Source organism: Nicotiana tomentosiformis, chromosome 8 (genome assembly GCF_000390325.3).
Source record: "Nicotiana tomentosiformis chromosome 8, ASM39032v3, whole genome shotgun sequence".
In the NCBI taxonomy this organism is placed as follows: domain Eukaryota; kingdom Viridiplantae; phylum Streptophyta; class Magnoliopsida; order Solanales; family Solanaceae; genus Nicotiana; species Nicotiana tomentosiformis.
In genome coordinates this window covers 77,408,565-77,423,766 of record NC_090819.1, presented here as the reverse complement: position 1 = coordinate 77,423,766, position 15,202 = coordinate 77,408,565, and the positions used below count along the sequence as shown (strand labels likewise).

General features: G+C 38.7%; 1 protein-coding gene and 1 non-coding gene across 2 annotated transcripts; one reads left to right on the top strand and one right to left on the bottom strand.

Moving 5' to 3' along the window:
* Positions 1-12,111: 12,111 nt before the first annotated feature.
* Positions 12,112-13,434, bottom strand: LOC138897704 (uncharacterized). Its single transcript, XM_070183711.1, has 2 exons — positions 12,844-13,434; positions 12,112-12,438 (listed from the first exon to the last, which is right to left on the bottom strand). Exons 1-2 carry the CDS (start codon positions 13,432-13,434, stop codon positions 12,112-12,114), a joined length of 918 nt encoding a protein of 305 aa, XP_070039812.1.
* Positions 13,280-13,386, top strand: LOC117274353 (small nucleolar RNA R71). Its single transcript, XR_004504463.1, has one exon. It is a non-coding gene; the product is annotated as a small nucleolar RNA R71 (small nucleolar RNA).
* Positions 13,435-15,202: the final 1,768 nt, after the last annotated feature.

Here is a 15,202-nt window from a genome sequence, read left to right as displayed (position 1 = left end):
ACCCTATTTTCCCCATTCTTACTTCTTTTTGTGTTATTCAACTATATTATGTTATATCGGGTTAGTTGGGTTCGAGTCCGGAAGGAACTCGGAGTGAAATGAGACACTTAGTCTCATAATTGAAAATTTTAAGTTAGAAAAGTGGACCAGATATGGACCTATATGTAAACGACCTCGGATTTGAATTTTGATGATTCCAATAGCTCCGTATGGTGATTTTGGGCTTAGGAGCATGTCCGGAATATTATTTGGAAGTCCGTAGAGGAATTAGGCTTGAAAGGCCGAAAGTTTTATTTTTGAGAAGTTTGACCGGGGGGGTTGACTTTTTGATATCGGGGTCAGAATCCGATTCTGAATAATGGAATACCTCCGTTATGTCATTTAGGACTTGTGTGCAAAATTTGAGGTCAATCGGATATGTTTCGGAGTTGTTTGTAGAAATTAGAAATTTCAAAGTTCATTAGGCTTGAATTGGGGTGTAATTCATTATTTTAGCATTGTTTGAGGTGATTTGAGGATTAGACTAAGTTCGTATGATGATTTAGGACTTGTTCGTATATTTTGTTGAGGTCCCGAGGGCCTCGGGTGAGTTTCGGATGGTTAACGGATCAAAAATTGAACTAGAACAACTGCTGCAATTTCCTACTATTGGAAATTGCTTCTGCCCAGAAATCGAGCCCAGATCGAGCTCAGGGTCGAGGGCCACGATCGAAGCCCAGATCGAGCTCAAGGTCGAGGGCCACGATCAAAGCCATGATCGAGCCCAGAGTCGAGGGCCACGATCGAAGGCATGATCGAGCTCAGCTTCGAGGGCCACGATCGAAGCCCAGATCGAGCTCATGGTCGAGCCCAGGATCGAGAACCAGGATCGAGGGGCAGGACCGAGGACCAGGATCAAGGGGCAGGATCAAGGACCAGGATCGAGGGGCAGGACCGAGGACCAGGATCGAGGACCTCAATCGAAGGCCAAGATCGAGGGCCAAGATCGAGGCAGAACCGAGGATGTCTGGGCAGAATTATAAAAATAAGGACTTCGTCCCATTTGCCATTTTTGACAAATTGGAGCTTGGGGAGTGGCAATTTTTGATATATTTTTCAAGGAAAACTTGAGGTAAGTCCCTTATGATCATTTCTACTCCATAATATTGAATTATCATCGAGTAATCCGACTAGATTACATGATTTTGAGGTGTAAATCAGAGATTGAAACTTAGAAATTTGGAAATAAGATTTGTAGATTTGAAGGTCGGATTTTGGTAAAATTGGTATGGGTAGACTCGTGGTTGGATGGGCTTTCGGATTTTGTAACTTTTGTCGGGTTCCGAGACGTGGGCTCCACAGGCAATATTTGAGCCAATTTCGGGTTTTGGTCTAATTTTGAAGCTTTTCTTGTGGAATTCATTCCATTAGCATATATTGATGGTATTATACTGATTGTGAATAGATTTGGAGCATTTGGAGGCAGAGTCCAGAGGCAAGAGCGTTGCGGGGTAGAGATTTGACCGGTTTGAGGTAAGTAACGATTGTAAATCTAGTCCTGAGGGTATGAAACCCCGGATTTTGTATCATTCTACTATTTTTAGTGACGCACATGCTAGGTGACGGGCATGTGGGCGTGCACTGTTGGGGATTTCTGACTTGGTTCGCCCCGTAGCAACTGTAAAGTTGCATACTTTGTTGAAATCATTGATACTTATATGATTTAGAAAGAATTTCTGTAAATTAGGCTGAATGCCATGTTTGGGCCTTGCGGCAATGCTGTTTGGACCCTTAGGGGCTGTTTTGTATCATCCTCTCACTGTTTTCGATTGAAAATCTATACTCAGTCATGGTTATACTTGTTTACTGCATAACTCAGTTTTATGACTCTATTTTGATGCATACAAATGTTTTGGGCCAAATACCCTGTTTTACTGAAATGCCCGAGTGGCTTGATTTGTGAGGATGAGTGTGGATCAGGGCTGCCCGCCTGCAGCATACTTGTGACTGAGAGAGGCCGAGGGCCTGATTGGTGAGGATGAGTGTGGATCGGGGCTGCCCGCCTGCAACATACTTTATTATTATCGCACGTGAGTTGTCCGTGCAGATTATAGCGCTTGGGCTGAAGGAGCCCCTCCGGAGTCTGTACACACCCCTAGTGAGCGCAGGTACCTACTGAGTGCGAGTGCCGAGTGCTGAGTGCCCGAGTGGCAAGAGTGATTGCGAGGTATGCCCGAGTAGCAAAAGTGATTGTGAGGTATGCCCGAGTGGCAAGAGTGATTGTGAGGTATGCCCGAGTGGCAAGAGTGATTGTGAGGTATGCCCGAGTGGCACGAGTGACTGTGAGGTTTGCCCGAGTGGCTGTTTATGATTTCATCATTTTGCTCACCTTTGCATTGAGCCTTTGTTTGAGAAACTGTTGGAAAAATGTCTTTAAAAATGATTTTTACTGGAACTGGGTTTAAACGAGATGTTTGATTCAAATCCTGATTTTTAAGAGCATGTGGTAGTTTACTGAGATTTCCTGATATGAACGTTATATATTTTATTGCTCGTCACTACTTCTCAGTCTTTATTTATTGTTGTTACTTACTGAGTTGGCGTACTCACGTTACTCCCTGCACCTTGTGTGCAGATCCAGGTGTAGCTGGACACGGTAGCGGTTATTGAATGTTCTGGTTGCAGATTTTCTTGGAGATAGCAAGGTAGCTGTTTGGCGATCGCATCCCCTGCTCTTCTCCCTCTTATCTTCCTCTAGTTGTATTTAGCTATTTTTCGGGCTGAGTTAGCCTTGATATTGTTAGCCAGATTGTAGTATATGCTCATGACTAGTGACACCCCGATGTCGGGCTTTTCTTTTCCGCACTTCTATTTTTCTTTGATTTGAACTCTTTAAATGAAGGTTTATGCTAAATAACCTTGAAATTATCTTTAAAAATGAAGATTTCAGTTTGTTTTGGAAATGAGTCGGCTTGCCTAGTTCCACGATAGGCGCCATCATGACAGGGGTTAGTTTTGGGTCGTGACATTATCAGTTTTGTGAACACAAACGTATAAGTATTGGAAGTCATGAAATTCTTTAGGTCGAGTCATTCTTATCTTTCTGCAAACTATACATTAAGCTACCTTGTTGAACTATTCGTGTATAGTTATCCCTCACTATACGGATACTATATTACTTCTTATTCATTAGTCCATTTGTGCATAATCTTTAATTGACATATGGACGTCTTGTTATATAAAAATGACAAGGACCTTTCTGAAGGCTCTATTTACTCCTTGAGAATACATGAAACTTCGATCAACACAATGTATTTCAACATTCGTATGACTATACTCGTGAACGGACCTTAATCGTCAGTATAGTATATATACAAAGGCTCATCTCCTTGAATTACTTATAAGAGCAACATAACATACGGAATCATGACAAAGAATTGAAAGGAAGACCTTACATACCAAAAACTATCCCGTCCAATCCTCAAGCTAACTTAACATGTAGCTCCCGTGTCTACAAGCAATGAATAATACTTTTGTCACAATATGAATGCCATAGCTTATCGCATGTGAACAACACACTTTATAATACTATAAAATGTACAACACCTTCCCTGTTTATATGACTTCCCACTAGTTACAACAACCAACAACAGCCCAAACAACATCAACAATACTCATAATAAGCCTTTCAAAATAGGTTTACTATCTCGACGAGCGGCAAGATGAGTTGTTGACCAAACAACTATAGTTTTAAACCCCTTCTTCATTCCACAATTTATCAACTACATTAACCTCCACTTGTTCAATTATACCTACTAATTTCAGCCACAAAAAAACTTTAAAATGAACCCATAACAGTCCGACAAGTTCATCAACTCAAAACTGATCTTTCAGATTACTAATACATGTTTCTCACTTGTTTCTTTTCTTTCAAATCGAGCAACACAACCAATAGTATATAATTAAGACTCTTCTCATATAAATAACACATGAATTCAAATTAAATTAAGTTCACAACCTACCAACAGTGATGCCACAACAAACAACATAATACTCTTTCGAAACTCACAAGTTCTATTCTTTATGATCGAGTTGCAACTTGTAGAAGCTTAGATAAGGGAAAGAGAAGCATAAACGTACCTTGGAATAAGTAGAACCCATAAAACCTAGTCCCTCTTCATCCAAAGTCAGTCCCCCAACACAGATGCAAGAAGGAGAAAGGGAAATTAGCAAGCTGTCCGGGTTTTGTTTTTCGGCATAAGAATCGCTTCGTATCGCCCGAAATCACTTAGGGTTTATGTGGGATTTGTGGGGGAGAAGTTTCAGGGGTTCGATATGATATAATTGACCTGAGAAATGCATGAAATAAATAGATTTATTTAGCCCTTAAAAGGCTAAATACTCGTTATACATACATACATACATACATACATACATACATACATACATACATACATACATACATACATACATATATATCCATTCATCAATATGTAACAAGAGCTGCGGGATTTACGTTCTATCAACTTATATTCTTATTGCTGAGCTTATCATATTCTTTAGTGTACGACTCCTTAGATAACGTATATTGTCTCTTAATATTATCCTCGTATATAATCAACCCTACTTAACTTAAGAGCAACGTAACCACCTTCGTGGGTCTTTATCAGTTTTGTGAACACAAACGTGTAAGTATTGGAAGTCATGGAATTCTTTAGGTGGAGTCATTCTTATCTCTCTGCAAACAATACATTATGCTACCTTGTTGAACTATTCGTGTATAGTTATCCCTCATTATACGGACACTATATTACTTCTTATTCATTTGTCCATTTGTGCGTAATCTTTAATTGACATATGGACGTCTTGTTATATTTAAATGACAAGGACCTTTCGGAAGGCTCTATTTATTACTTGAGAATACATGAAACTTCGATCAATACAATGTATTTCAACATTCGTATGACTATACTCGTGAACGGACCTTAATCGTCAATATAATATATATACAAAGGCTCATCTCCTTGAATTCCTTATAAGAGAAACATAACATACGGAATCATGCCAAAGAAAATAAAGGAAGACCTTACATACCTAAAAATCTCCTGTCCAATCCTTAAGCTAACTTAACTTGTAGATCCCGTGTCTACAAGCAATGAATAATACTTTGTCACAATACGAATGCCATAACTTATCGCATTTGAACAACACACTTTATTATACTATAAAACGTACAGCACCTCCCCTGTTTATATGATTTTCCACAAGTTACAACAACCAACAACAATCCAAACAACATCAACAATACTCATAAAAAGCCTTTCAAAATAGTTTTACAACCTCGACGAGCGGCAAAATCGATTTGTGACTAAACAACAATAGTTTTAAACCCCTTCTTCCTTCCACAATTTATCAACTACATTAACCTCCACTTATTAAATTATCCCTACTAATTTCAGCTACAATAAAACTTTAAAATGACCCCTTAACAGTCCGACAAGTTCATCAACTCAAAATTGATCTTTCAGATTATTAATAAATGTTTCTCGCTTGTTTCTTTTCTTTCATATCGAGCAGCACAACCAATAGTATATAATTAAGACGCTTCTCATATAAAGCATCCATGAATTCAACTTAAAATTAAGTTCACAACCTGCCAACAGTGATTCCACAACAAACATCATACTACTCTTTCGAAACTCACAAGTTCTATTCTTTACGATCGAGTTGCAACTCGTAGAAGCTTAGATAAGAGAAAGAAAAGCATAAACTTACCTTGGAATAAGTAGAACCCACAAAACCTAGTCCTTCTTCATCCAAAGTCAGTCCCCCAACGCAGATGCAAGAAGGAGAAAGGGAAATTAGCAAGCTGTCCGGGTTTTTCGGCACTAGAATCGCTTCGTATCACTCGAAATCACTTAGGGTTTGTGGGGGATTTGTGGGGGAGAAGTTGCAGGGGTTCAATATGATATAATTGATCTGAGAAATGAGTGAAATAAATAGATTTATTTATCCCTTAAAAGGCCCCTTGGCTGCCCCTTTTTGGGGATTTATTTGGTCCCTTCATTAGAGCAAGTAGGTGATGCACGTACTTGTCACCTAGCAGTCTGCGCAGTCTTGCAAAAATTAAAATATCTCTCTACTCCGATGTCAAATTGATGAAATCTATAATGCGTTGGAAACTAGACTCGTAGAATTTCAATTTTGTGGGTAGATCACTCCGTAACTTTAATTATATTGAGAGAAAAGGTCAGCTAGATTTGACCTAAGTTTCAGCACATTTCTGAATCTAACATGTGATGACCTTTGCTAACTTTTGTTCCACAACTCGCTTGACATCAAAATATAACACACGACTATCATACCACTAAAATAACTCATAACATAACCTCTTTATCATGTTAAGAATCTTAGTCTCACCCCAAAAGTACATGTTATAATATTCCCAACTTGTCGAATTTTGGCGAAACGTATTTTCTTCAGTTCGTTTAGCTTCTAATCCTTCTAACCATCTTGGTACATGTTATTCGTGATCTTAAATATTTGTAACCTCAAAGGTAATATTATTAAATTACTTTATGTACTTTCAAAGAGTATCTCATTTCCGAGTTTGCATCAATTAACTTACGACGTACTTTTACGTACAAAACATTGGGTGTAATATCATTCCCCCCTTTGGAACATTTGTCCTCGAATTTTGGCTGATGCGGTTATCAATCTCATAATCTATGATTCTTATGAATAAATTAATATTGTCTTTGCCATCTAGGCAATTGTTCTGTGAATAAATCTAAAAGCCATGGCATTCTCCCCTTTAGGCCTCGTTCTCACACTACGACCTGTGGTCGGAATACTTCCAATCTTGTAATATTTGCTACCTTCTATCATATAGCATGTACGACTCTGTCCTTGTATGTTTGCCTATTCGAGTCTTCTCTCCTTTTTATACCAGCTTTTAGCCAATCTCTAGGCCTCACTTTGTGATCTTATACAGAACTATGACAAACTATCCCTCTAGGCATCTATAGGTGTATTGAAGTTCTTCACTCGGTACTTTGTCAAACTTACAATGATTTCTATATTCTATTTTATAGCCTCGGTTATCTAGCCATATGTCATTATTGTATCTAGGTAGGTCATACTATACTTTAACAGTTAGTCAGATTTATTATTATCGAGGTTTGCTACCCAACTCCAGGTTACTCTCTCTTTACTACTCCTATATGTATAAATCTAAGTCCTTTAATGCTTCCTCATTACAGTTAATCTAAAGAGTGGAAGCGTAATTTCATCTCATACTTTGGAACTTTTATCCATCTATTGCTGATTCACTTTTAATGGTGACATATAATCTACCGCTAATAACTAGAAACCTCTTGTGTGCTACATTGTCACTAGGGCTCACATCTTATTAGGGAACATGTGAAGTTATTTTCCTGATCGGCCTAGGAAGATACTACACTTCAATAACAATAGTTCATATCATCTCAAACTGATTCATCTATGGGGGAAGTATTCTAATCCCATGGAATTCATGAAAATCCCTTCTCTTTGAATCATTACTCAATCGAAGGCCTAAACGTCATCCTCTTTTCATTTTTCACAATTACACTCTTATTCTACTACCAGCGCAGCATTCCGTATGTTCGAAATGCTCCTAGTCTTAAACTCCTCCGAGTTCATTCAAGCTATACTATGCTTTCTATAACTTACAAAAACCATCATCTCTCTCATTTTGATGGGCTTAATCCCGAGGCCTTACCTATTCTCGTCACCTTCTCACTCACCTTTTCTTATCTTTACTCCTGTCTACCTAAAACTTTGTCACTCTACTATACTTTAGCTTGCGGCCTGCATGTATCTATCCATAATACTCGCAACCTTTATTTAACTTGCTAGCACCATAGATTTCCTTATGTTATTATTGACCTCAAGTGAGACATCATGTCACCTCCAGCTCTTCTTTAATGTCACCTCCAGCTCTTCTTTACTCTCGTAACTAGACCTCTCCAAACCTGGATACCATAGGCAGGAAGGTATGCTACTGATGACACCACTATCGGTTTTGGATACTGAATCACGATGCTTCTAGCCTTATATTTGAAGTCTGGACTATCCACAACCTTCCGTAGTTAAGTATCTCATACTCTCTTCACCTTTACTTACTTACTTTTAAATCTCGCATGGCATCTTCTATCGCTTTCATAACCTTCCTCCGACATAGGTGAAGTTTACATCCACGCCTTAAAGCTCTACTATAATACTTGCACCTCTGATGCATACACAATCTGGCATATGCTTCATACGGACTTTTTATGACTCGACTCTATGGCATGATTTGGAAACAAAAGAAGGCTAACATTTCCTAAATGCCCCGTAGCCTCTCCTTGATAAGTGTGGCACGTAACACACCCATAACTGAGACTCTACCAGACACGGCTTTGCAAACTCCCTAAGACACGACCTGCTCTGATACCACTTTGTCACGCACCAACCTGAGGAGGCATGGCTGGCACCCGGTGCCGTACTATCCCGAGCGAACCACTTTGTAACTCATGATCGTTCGACATAACTAGAACATACATAGGCTGACTAGGCTGAACTCATTATTTCTGTAACTATTATGGAACAACATGGCCACAACTCGTACTGTGTAACTATAAGTGGGAAAATGTTGTATCAGCGAGCCATCGTACTCAAAACATGAATACACACGGGTCATCAAGGCATCTGATATGTTGTACATACTGAACATGTGTCTACAAAGCCTCTAAGAGTATCTGACATCAAAATATGGTTAGGACAGGACACTGACCTACCATAAGTATACGTATACATAGGACAATTTGATAACCTCTAGAATCGCCTGTATTCCGGATGAAATAGAGATTTTCCAATCCTCAACTGGATATCAACTCCGTCTACAATAAGAGCTAGTCAAACTGGATACTTGAACCCGTAGGCATGAATGCAGTGCCCCGATGACGGGACATTAGTTCAAAGAAATGCACTAAGAATTTAAGGAAGATAACATATGAATAACTTAATTGATACTGAACTGACATGTATATGTGATATACTGAAAGAAATCTGGAGGGCCAATGAGGCCCGAGAATTATACTTACCTTATTCTGACTTGTAACATATCTAATTATTGAATTATCCAACTTACCTTACAAAGGATATAGACTGAAAAGGGAAGGCTCTGTTGGCTGGGAACATCTAATGTCGTATATATATCTAATTAGTGTCATGTTATACCTGAACCTGTTCCCATATGGTACCTATACTGGAAACCATCATATTAGGGAACTTCATCTATAACATTCTTCTAGCCATCATACCTTATATCTGAATACTTACCTCAGACAGATCAAACATATCTAGGGCTACATTGAAACATAAAAGTGGCACTGACGCATTTCATAAGAGAGCGTCCGTAAGGCTTACTCATAAACATGAATAACTATTGGATAATATGCGTAACATAGTGGACTGTCCATACGGCTCATAATATTAATGGCTGGCTATGCGTGCAACTGAGACCGTCCATGACCAACCTTCATTATGCACCTATGCGTTCATAGACCGTCCATAGGGCTTCACTGTACACCTACGTATTCATAGACTGTCCGTAGGGATCATGTCTTATACATATTCATTTCATATCACTCATGCAAACATCATTCAATAAATCAATAGATAAATTCATATTCATAAACATATAAGTTTGTAAGTAACGTCATTGTAATGACCAATACTTATTCCTTAGCCGCTTGTTGCGTCATCCTTCGCATTTTATATTATTTAGTCATAAAGAATATTGTAACGATTTTGAAATCGTACTTCTATCCTTATTTCACATCGCGGGATATGTTGTATGTTGTATGTATATGTGTTAGTTTAGTTAGAGATAGAAAAACAATGGGAAAAAACCCATAAAAATTGAAAAAATTTCTATTTTTCCCGACGATGGATATCATCGACAGGTTTCTTGAGGGATTATAGTCGAAAGAAAAAGACAAAAGGATTTTCTTTTGTTAGGTAGTGTAATAATTACCCCTTGCTTTATCTTGGTGCCGCGGTTCTTTTCCAAGGATTTTGTTTGAACCGGGTGTAGTTAGCTTTATTTTTGTGAGTAGTAAGAAACCTTGTGCTAGGATTTGAATTGAAAGCATTATCTCTTAACTTTATTATGCCTTGAGAATAGTGAGTGCTTTAGTGTGACGCTTAGGCTCAGTTTTTGACTCTTATATAAGTACCTTAAATTGTATGATCTTAATTTTGCTTAACTGCTTTGACTAGAGTGTCTTGATGAGCCCGATTCTGAGTGAGTTATGTGCCATGTGTGTGTGAGGTTTTTTATTATTCTGTGCATTGTATTTGATGTCTAGAACTTTCCCCGTGTGTTTGCAAAGTGAAATAGTACTTTTTTCAGTCTTGGAAGTGATATAGGCGTTTCTTTGTTGAGCTAGTTAGATGCTTTTACCCACCTAATTGTTTTGTATCTTGGTTAACCCCTTTGAGCCTACAATCTTGTTTCTTTGGCAACCACATTACAAGCCTTACCCATTTGTTCGAATTGACCATCTATTTGAACCATTTACCTTTCGTGAGCACTTGAAATTTGATATGAACTTTGCAAAAGTTGAAGCGTGGGTGGTTGGTTTGGCATTTAAGTGGAACTAATGAAATAAGGAGAAAAGTGTATTGTTTTGAAAAAGTAAGAGCCACTTGAATTGAATAACAAAAAGAAAAATAATTGTATGATTGTGAAAAATATTCCTTGATATTGGTAACTCTTGGTGTAATTGTGCTTAAAGAAGTAGGGAGTTAATGTATATTGATGTGAAGGTAGATTTTTGGTTTGACAAAAGTGTGTGGTTTTGAACAATGAATTGTATGTATTAAAGTGCTTAGGGATGTGTAGCCACTCTTATATCTAAATGTATCCTACCCATCCTGCAGCCTACATTACAACTAGTGAAAGTCCTACTTGATCCTTCACTGAATCAACTCGATTAGTTGAGTAGTACACTACGGGCAACCCTATGGTGCATCTTTTGTGGCATATGAATGTTATTTCTGAGAGTGAGTGAATTCTGTCAATCTTGAGTTCCTAATTGTTCTTAAATTTCATGGTGTGTGGAACTACTCTCTATTGTGGTGTGAGGGCACTTGATTCATAAAGGAAAGTTAATGTCATTGACCTCTATGTTATAGTAAGTGAGCGGGTTATAAATAATGCGTGGTGCTTGTGAGTAAAATCTTGAGGCGAGGATGTTACGTTAGAGTGTTTAATCTATTTTAAATATTCTTGGTATGATGAGTTATGAGAGTTGTTTAAAAAGGTTGTGTCTATGTGAAGTGTAGTTTGATTGCTCGAGGATGAGTAATGGTTTTTTCTATATCTAACTAAACTAACACATATACATACAACATACAACATATCCCCCACCCCACACTTTAATTTGTGGCATATCCCCATGATACACAATTAAAAAGCATAAGGTAAAGGAAACTTCCCTGAACATCTAGTTGGGGTCGGAGTCAAAGTCTGGATCCTTTTCTCGCCTTCGAACTAATGCGCACATCTTTACAGACAGCTTCTTCTTTGCCTTCTTGGGGTGCACCCCAGACTTATCTTTCTCACTCGCTGCAGGCTTCTCTTTTTGGGCCCTTCGCTTTTCACCCAACACTTGCAGTTGGCTTCTCCTTTTCACCCCCGTTTCTACATTCATCTCGAAAGTTACAGTCTCCTCACCCACTCTAAGCATGGTATTTCTCTCGTGTATATCTAATACTTCTCTACCCATTGCTAATGGTGGTCTTCCTAAGATGAGGGGGGACCTCTTTGTTCTCCTACATATTCACTACTATAAAATCTATAGGAAATACGAACTTATCTACCCGAACTAAGACATTTTCCACTATCCCCTCGGGTATCAGAGTCGTTTGGCCTGCCAGCTACAAAGATATTGGCACTAATCTTATCTCTCCAATCTCCTTCTCCAGTTTCTTGTAAATAGATAGAGGCATTAAGTTAATTGAGGCACCATAATCACATAAAGATTTTTCAAAATTAATAGAGCCTAAAGAGCAAGGTATAGTGAAACTCCCTGGATCTCCACGCTATTGTGGGAGTTTGTTTTGCAATATCGCATTGTAATGCTCTGTAAGCTTCACCACCGAGGTCTCCTCTATCTTCCTCTTCTTTGTATGGATCTCCTTCAAGCATTTAGCATAAGCTGGCATTTGGGAGAGCACTTCTGTGAATAGAAAATTTACATTAACCTGTTTCAACATATCTAGAAATCTCTCAAATTGCTTGTCCAACTTTTCTCTATATAACTTTTGAGGAAAAGGTTGAGCAAGCATATGCTCGCTCTCATTAGATTCATCTCTTCTCGAAGTTTCCTCCTTCTTCTTTTTGTCAGCTCCCTTCTTGCCTTTCTTCTTCTAATCAATATCATTCTTCAGATGCTCCCCATTTTCCTTTTCAAGTACCACCTCTTTTTGGATTGGAGTGGTATCTTTCAATACTTGCCAACTTCTCAAGGTCACAATATTTATTGTTTCTTTAGGATTTCTCTCAGTATCAGCTGGCAGAGTGCGTGGGACCCTTTCAGATAATATTGTTGTAATCTGTCCCACTTGTCTCTCCAAGTTTCAAAAACCAGTGCCCAATTCTTTGATAGCTGCCCCGTGCGTGTCCAACATCTCATCTGACTTGATAATGAAGGACTTCATTAGATATTCTAGACTAGGCTGATTTGACTGTTGAGGCTGAAACTGCTGCCTCTACTAATTCTGGAAGACTAGAGCTCCTTGTCCCTGAGGTCTAAAGTTATTTTGTTGACACACATTTGCAGTACCTCCAGGTGAACTCCATGAAAAACCTGGGTGCCTCTGACTCATTGCATTATAATTTCCCACAGCATTCACTTCCTCAGTTGAGGCTTGACATTCATGAGTAGGATGTCCTATTCCACATATATCACAAGCTCCATGAGGCTTACATTGTATTGTAGCTAAGGTCAGCTTCTGTATTTCTTTAGCCATAGAATCAAGTTGTACCTGCATAGATGTGTTAACATCAATCTGGTGAACACTTGTCGATCTTCTTCTTTCAGCACTCTTAGAAGGCCACTGATTTGCATCTTTAGACAACTCATCAAGAATTGTGACTATCTCCTCTAGAGTCTTCTTCATCAATGGGCCTCCAACTGCATTGCTCAATGTTCTACGTGAGGCCGGTGTGAATCTATCCCAAAAGTCTTGGTAATGCATCCAGAGTTCAATTCCGATATGTTGACACTTCCTGACTATTTCCTTAAACCTCTCCCAAGCTTCAAACATAGTCTCAGTATCTTTCTGGCAGAAGTTATGGATTTCTCTTCTAAACTTGCTCGTCTTAGCTGATGAGAAATATTTAGCAAGAAATTTTCTAGTCATCTCATCCCATGTTCGAATCGATCCATTATGTAAGCTTCAAAGCCACTGCATTGCATCATCTCTGAGTGTGAAGGGGAATGCTCTTAGGTACACTGCATCTTGTGATACACCATTATATTTAAAGGTGTTAATAATCTCCTCAAAGTCCATTAGATGGTTGTTTGGATCTTCGTTTATCTTCCCCCTGAAGACACAATAGTTTTGAAGGGTTTGGAGCAACCCTTGCTTCAACGTGAAATTATTAGCTGCAATTTGAGGTGGTCGAACACTGGATAAACTTTGATTGTAAACTGTTCTAGCATAATCGCCAAGTGGTCTCCCAGGAAAGGGTTGAGGTTGATTAAGTTTGAGACCCCTCTCTTCTTCATATATGTTTCGTGAATCTCTAATAGTTGCTTCCTCGGCATCCTATGTAGCTTGTTCTCTTTGTTGGACTGCTTCTCTCGCAGCCAAATCCATATTATCTTCACTGTTTCCAGCCATCAATTCTTTGGTTGAGGATTGCTCAACCTTTTCTGTTGTCTCGGTGAGATTTCTTTCCTTCTTGAGCTGTCGCAGTTGTTTTTCTATCTCGGGTTCGTATGGTAGTACTTCCTTCATGGAATTTCTAGTCATGCACCACTCTGAACCTGTAACTTGTGCACAATCAAAGAACATCAAACGTAAAAAGAGAAAATAAAAGAAAAATTCCTGAATTAGCACTACAAACTATTTCAAATACTGTTGATTGCCAATCTCCGGCAATAGCACCAAAATATGACGAGCGTAAAATGCCACTTTAATTATGCTCGCTAGTCAAAGATAGTATAGTGTAATATTTTATCCCCATGGATTGGAATTAAACAGTATTTTCATATTTTCTAGCTTGATTCCTATTCAAGAGAATCAACTGTTGAGATTTATGTGATTAAAACTACAATTAACTAAAATTTTCCATTGATAGGGCCGATTCTCATGTCGTCTACATCAACCAGCTTGTAAGCCCCACTTAAGTAAGCTTCTTGTACGACATATGGCCCATCCTATTTTGAGGTGAACTTCCCTACAGGTTTATGGGAAGTAATAATGGGTCTTCATACGGCAAGGACTTGATCTCCTACTTGAAAGGATCTCGGGCGAACTATTTTATTGAAGGCGCGAGACAATCGAGCTTGATAACATTCAAGACTTTGTTGAGCTTCCAACCTGTTCTCATGAAGAGCCTCCAACTCTACTAATCGAAGTTGAGCATTTTCTTCTTTAGTGATCCCTTCTTGAATAGCTAATCGTAAAGAAAGTATTTGACGCTCGAGTGGCAAGACGACTTCGGCTCCATAAATGAGTGCATAAGGGGTCACTTGTGTTGGCATGCGGTGAGTTGTCCTATATGCCCACAGATTGTCTTCCATACGGTCATGTCAATCTCGTTTGGATTTGGAGACAACTTTCTTTAATAAGTTGCATATAGTGTTGTTGAATGCCTCAGCTAGACCATAGGCGGAAACATTGTACATAGAAGAGTTACGTTGCTTTAAGCCAAAGAGATCATAAATCTTGTTCATCAACCTATTGTTAAATGGCTTTCCATTATCCGTTATTATGTAACGAGGAATTCCAAAGCGATATATTATGTTTACTCGGATGAAACTTGCAATATTTTCCTTCTTTACTTCCTTAAGAGCCACAACTTTAGCCCATTTTGAGTAGTAGTCAGTTGCAGCCAAGATGTATAGGTGCCTACTAGAGTACTTTGGTAGTGGTCCAACAACATCCAATCCCCAAGCGTTGA